Source organism: Cryptomeria japonica, chromosome 2, assembly GCF_030272615.1.
Source record: "Cryptomeria japonica chromosome 2, Sugi_1.0, whole genome shotgun sequence".
Classification (NCBI taxonomy): Eukaryota; Viridiplantae; Streptophyta; class Pinopsida; order Cupressales; family Cupressaceae; genus Cryptomeria; species Cryptomeria japonica.
Window position 1 is genome coordinate 456,355,611 of NC_081406.1, and position 5,649 is coordinate 456,361,259.

Genomic DNA, 5,649 nt, shown 5'->3' on the forward strand with positions numbered 1-5,649 from the left:
AGGGGGTCTTACACTATTTATTGTTTGTACAAGTACGTATAATAAATGGAGTAGAGATGTGAGAGGAAGTATAAGGAAAGTGCATTTGATAGTTCATTAAGCCTTTATGACAAATTAGGAACCATTAATTGTGCATAAAGATGTGAATATATAATTCATTTTGTGTTTTGTACCTTATGATGGTTAATATAAACATAAGAAATTTAAAGAATTATAAAAATGGGTATTTTAGAACTTGTCCAATATTAAAAATGCACTTATATCTATAGTTGACTAGTCATTGTACATGTACATATAATTTATTTCGAGTTTTTTACCTTATGGTGGTTATTATAATCATAAGAAATTTTAAAGAAATTAAAAAATTGAGTATTTTGGAACAACTTGTCCTACATTATAATTGCACTTATATTATAGTTAACTAGTCATTGCACATGAAGATGTGTATATATAATATATTTTGATATTTGTACTTTATGATTGTTATTATAAACATAAGAAAATAAAAAAAATAAAAAATGAGTATTTTAGAACAACTTATCCTATATTAAAAATGCACTTATAACGATAGTTGACTTGTCATTGCTCCACGTGTGATATTTTTCAGAGGGTTATTAAAACATTGGCATTTGCTTACCCTACTGCTATAGAATGGAAGTTGTTATGCATAAAACCAAGTACAAAGCCACAGCCTTCAAAATGGCTAGCGATCACACCATACAAATTGAATTATTTAACTTTTATTCAATCATTGAATTTTTAATTATAATTTATGTATGAATTCCACAATAGCATTATTGAATTTTGAACTATATCTTGTTTGATGTGTGATAGGAGAGTCTTACGCTATTTAATTTTTTTTTATGGGTAAGGGGCCGACGCTGATTCGCTTTTGACTGAAACTATGAACCATTAAGACCCACATTGTTGAGGGGTCTCATCCTCATACATGTTCCGCATAGCCTTAGACTATTTATTATTTGTGCAAGTACCTATAATAAATAGAATTGACCAGTGTGGATGTAAGAGGAAGTATGAAGGATGTGCATTTAATAGCTCGTCAAACTGATAAAACTTCAATTTATAGCAAATTAGGAATCAGTAATTGTATATGAATATGTAAATAAATGATTTATTTAGACTTATGTATCCAGAACCAAATTTTAAGAAACTATAAAAATGAATAGTTTGGCACAACTTGTCCTATAATCATTGATCAACACATTCACGAGTGAACATGCATGTGAAATTCTTTACAGGATTATCTACTGACAATTTATTTACTCTACCACTGTAGAATCCAAGCCAAGCCATTGGGGCCGGAAACCCGAGTACAAAGCCACAGCCTCCGGCCGGAAACCCGAGTTCAAAGCCACAGCCTCCAACATGGCCAACGGTCATACCATAGCTATTCCTTCAAATCATTCCCTAAAACCACAACACTATGAAATCCTAAATTTAAATGATACAGTGGCAATGGCAATAGCACACAGTATCACTATTTGACATGTTTCATACTGTAAAAGATGGCACACAGGCATGGGGTTCCACAGCCCTGGCAGCGGGTGCGGGCTCTACATCTGGGGCAGGGGCCACCGGCTCTCCCAGCAGATCATCAGGCAATTTTGGGATTCCTTCCAAGTAAAAAGTGTAGAAGAGCTTGAATGGAAAGACGATCTGATTCAGCTTCACCTGACCCCTCACTCCATTGAAGATCCCACTCCCACCAGTAATTGCAAGGTAAGATTCCGCGTATGTCAGATAAGCCCCCTGTAGCCAATCCACGCCACCAAAAGCGTAAGTAGATGCCCATTTTCACCATCTCAAATTTGAAGAGAAAAAATTTCACAAATTTTTTTTTATCATGTAAAATTTAAAGAAAAGTTCTTCTCAGATGACCTGCACACTTATGTGGCCGTAATCTCCGAAGTAAAAGCTGTAGATTGCTTCATATCGATCTCCCTGTTTGTCAGGGAAGTTCTGGATTAGAACACAGATCCCGGCTGTGATACCTACACGCTTCTGCAGGCAACCACTGTAAAGCTGCACAAAACGGAAAAAAAAAAGGCTTAAAAGAAACCCTAATTTTCAATAAATCATGCCAACAAGCCCTGTGGTAAAACATTTTACAGAGCCACACAAATAAGATCCAAATCTCAAGCCAAAAAAGGCCAAAAAAAAACCAGTTAGAAGAATATGAAACCACAGACTGATCCTCCTTGCTATCTCTGTCGTAAATAACAGCAAAGAAACAATTTTCTGAGAAAGGAGAGAGTTCAGGAGATTTGGAGTACCGTATTGCTGAATGGCACCAAATCCCCCAGATGATTGACAGGCTTTTGACTGAGACGAAGGTAAGCAGGGCTGGATCTGTCCAAGTGATTGATCTCGTAGACATAAAGCTCCTGAACTGATTCTGCAAAAAATACAGAGGATCCAGGTTAGAAACAGAGGATCGCCGTTGAAGGCAAGCAAGGGGATGAAATATGCCCTACTTTTAGGCGGTTCTGATGCCGATGCTTGCGCTGAGCTGTGCAATTTCCTGCGAGTGACAGGATATACGCGTTGCCCCAAATTTTCAGACTTTAACAGCCCCAAGGAATCCCCACGCTTCACTTCCATAGACTTTTCATGTCGGGAGAACGATGAAAGCCCAGCAGGGCTCGAGAAAAGCAATTTTGAAACCCTGGTGCTGCTTCGCACTGCTGTAAGAGAAGTTGCAGCCATGACCATGGAGGATGAGAAGTAAAGATTCTAGAGTAGCATCTGGTTAAATAGACTGCAACTTACCAGACTTTTCATGGCACAGTCAAACCACGTGAAAAAGGCGAAGGATTAGAGTAAGTGGAGGTGGACCACGCACCGACTATTCAACGAGGAGTAAAACGTGAAATATTTTAGTCCTAAAGTCCGCCCATTTCGAGAACGTCGAAATGTACAGGGATGCACAAATTTATTCGGAGTAGAATATATTTGGCCTCCCTTACACCTTACCTCTAAGCTGGTCCTATGGGAGGGGTTTGGGTTCTATTTTTATGGAAAAAGTGGTTTCATGATTTTTTTTTTTTTGAGCTATAAAATCATTTGGAATCTTCCTCTGAAAAATAGAAGCTCCTACTTTTTAGATTTTCATTTTTGAGTCGGTGAAAATGGGGTGGGGCTAGAATTAGCCTCTACAGCTTAGGATAATTTATGCCACTTATCAATTATAATTTGTTTCCCACCAAAAAATATTTAATGAATCCCGTCAACAAAATATTTAAAAGGAAATCAAAATTTATATTTATATTTTTAAGCTGAATTTCATGGTACCACCAGCTTCCTTCAATTTAGGAGCTTAAATTTTTAAGCAAAAGTGCACTACAAATTTCATGGGACCACCCATTTTCAAAAATTCCTGAAAAATCTCTGCAGTACCTGCTCTATTTTTTAGGAAGCCCCCCTCTATGGGACCCCAACCTAAATTTCAGAATAAATAATACTTTGGGTTCGATTCTAAGGGCTCCGATTTATCCAATACACAAGGTTCAACTTTGAGGGCTCCGGCTTCTCTAATACACATGGTTTATGGGCGATTTTGTGCATTCCTAAGAAATTACTTGCCCCGTCCTACCCCCACTTGATTGTAAGTAAGACCAAAGAAAGCGAAATTGGGCACTAGCCTACAACCTTTGACCCCCCCCCAAAAAATGCTTATGTCTCCCTATGCCTTAGCAGATTAAGATTGGTTAATGTGAAATGGTGAAGAAAATGGATTATAAGAAGGTAGGCTTTCTATTCCTTGTGGAATATGTATTTTTTAGTTATTGGATCTTTTCAAAATCTTTTGTATCTTAATAAAAAATGAAACAATAATTGTATTTCCTTTAGTTTTTATTACGTCAATATAATCTTAAAGATTTTGGATCTTATACCTAATTTTTGTGGTAAAAGTATATGAAGATTTTGGAAGTCATAAAGTTTTGGCTTATTTACAATAACTTTTAGGATGAGGTTTCTATTTAATTAATAGGTTTTATTATGGTTTCTAGTTATTATTCTTTTAAGCTTTCATTAGCTAAAGATTTTATGGATTCAATTCTCAAGTTTCGTGTTTAGATTTTTCACAATCTTTAATTTAAAATCACTTATTTATGATTTTCTTCACTTAAAGTAATAGTCAAGCTCAATTTGAACAATTAGAAAACGAGTCATTTCAAGGGATTATAGAGGAATTGTCTTTCCATCTTTAACATAAGGTTATTATTCAAACAAATCAACTATTGTGGAGGGATCTAGAAGTGGTTTATCAACATGTCCTTTTGCAAATATTCTCCTAGCAAATATTGTAGTCGAATTTCTCCTCACTTACCTATAGTTTCAAAGTTGAATGGGAGATGATCTTTTCATTCTTCTACTCATGTTTGAAACAAGATATTTCATACAATTTGGAAAGCTATTTTTAAGCTTAATCTTGTCATTTTTTCTTGATGTATTTTATACCAAGTTCTTCCTATTGACAAGTGTCTTCTTCACGTTGAAGTTTCTAATCCTAAGCATCGATTTTCTAGAAAATTTAAGATTATCAAACATTTATTTTGGTTTTTTTCTACAGCTCAATTATCTTGGTCATAGATACATGACTTCTTTATGCGTTTCCATCCATAGTTATTTACTTAAAATCATGGTTTTTTAGGCGTGGCGCCTAGGATCTCAACTAAATTTGCTCAAATTTGGCACACCTAATAGTGTGAATTATGTTTATTATCTAGAAAGATATAAAAAATGTTTTATTTTCTAACGATCTAATTGACACCTCTTGTTCTACCTAATCTAAATCTTTGGTTATATCCAATATATTTCTACAGATTTAGTAAAAAGCCAATGAGGTGGCTATAGAGTGTCAACCCACCTTCAAACCATCTTTGATAATTGGAATAATGATACTTACAAGATGGCTCACATTGTGTAACTTGGAAATATTTCAAGAAAATACTTGCAAGATTTTGTTAGTTTCACAATAATATAAACCTATAGGAAACTCCAAAATTACCAATGAAACAATTAAAGGAGAAATACTTCAAAGAGAAAACCTCCACTTGCTATCTCATTGTGTCTTATCATCTTTGATCTTGTTGCAGATGTTGCTCTTGGATTGCATTGGTTGTAGCTTCCAAGATGACAAATGATGAATGGAGTGACAACTCGTTGTTTGATAAAGCTAAATGGTTATGCAAAGCTAAATATGCAACTATATGAAAGATTGAACTAAAATGCCAAAGGCACACTGTAAATTGCTAAAATGCTTGATTGCTAAAACTCACGTGAATGCAAGATAACTCCTAGATGACTATTAGCTCCAAAATGCTTAGGAAATGCCCTTTTTATAGATTTTCATGAGCAAAAATCCCATGTGGTAGAGATCAACGGTTGAGATTAAATCTTGCAAGATTGATGGCAATGAAAAGATTGGTTGGGATGTGAGAAAAAAAGGAGGAAGGTGTTCCTTCTACACATGCAGGATGGAGAAAAAGATGGAAGGGGAAGCCAAGTGTTAGAAGACTCACCTTGACTGGAGTTGAAGACTTGAGAGAATATAGGATGGTTGGAGTGTTGAGACAAGTGGGCTCAACTTCCTCCAAAGATGTAGGGATGTTAGAGAGAATATAG

General features: G+C 35.4%; 1 protein-coding gene across 1 annotated transcript; it reads right to left on the reverse strand.

Annotated features, from left to right (window-relative positions):
- Positions 1-1,174: 1,174 nt before the first annotated feature.
- Positions 1,175-2,809, reverse strand: LOC131031600 (allene oxide cyclase, chloroplastic). The gene is made up of 4 exons (XM_057962755.2): positions 2,496-2,809; positions 2,295-2,416; positions 1,900-2,043; positions 1,175-1,770 (listed from the first exon to the last, which is right to left on the reverse strand). Exons 1-4 carry the CDS (start codon positions 2,731-2,733, stop codon positions 1,513-1,515), a joined length of 762 nt encoding a protein of 253 aa, XP_057818738.1. The 5' UTR covers positions 2,734-2,809; the 3' UTR covers positions 1,175-1,512.
- Between the last annotated feature and the right edge of the window lie 2,840 nt (positions 2,810-5,649).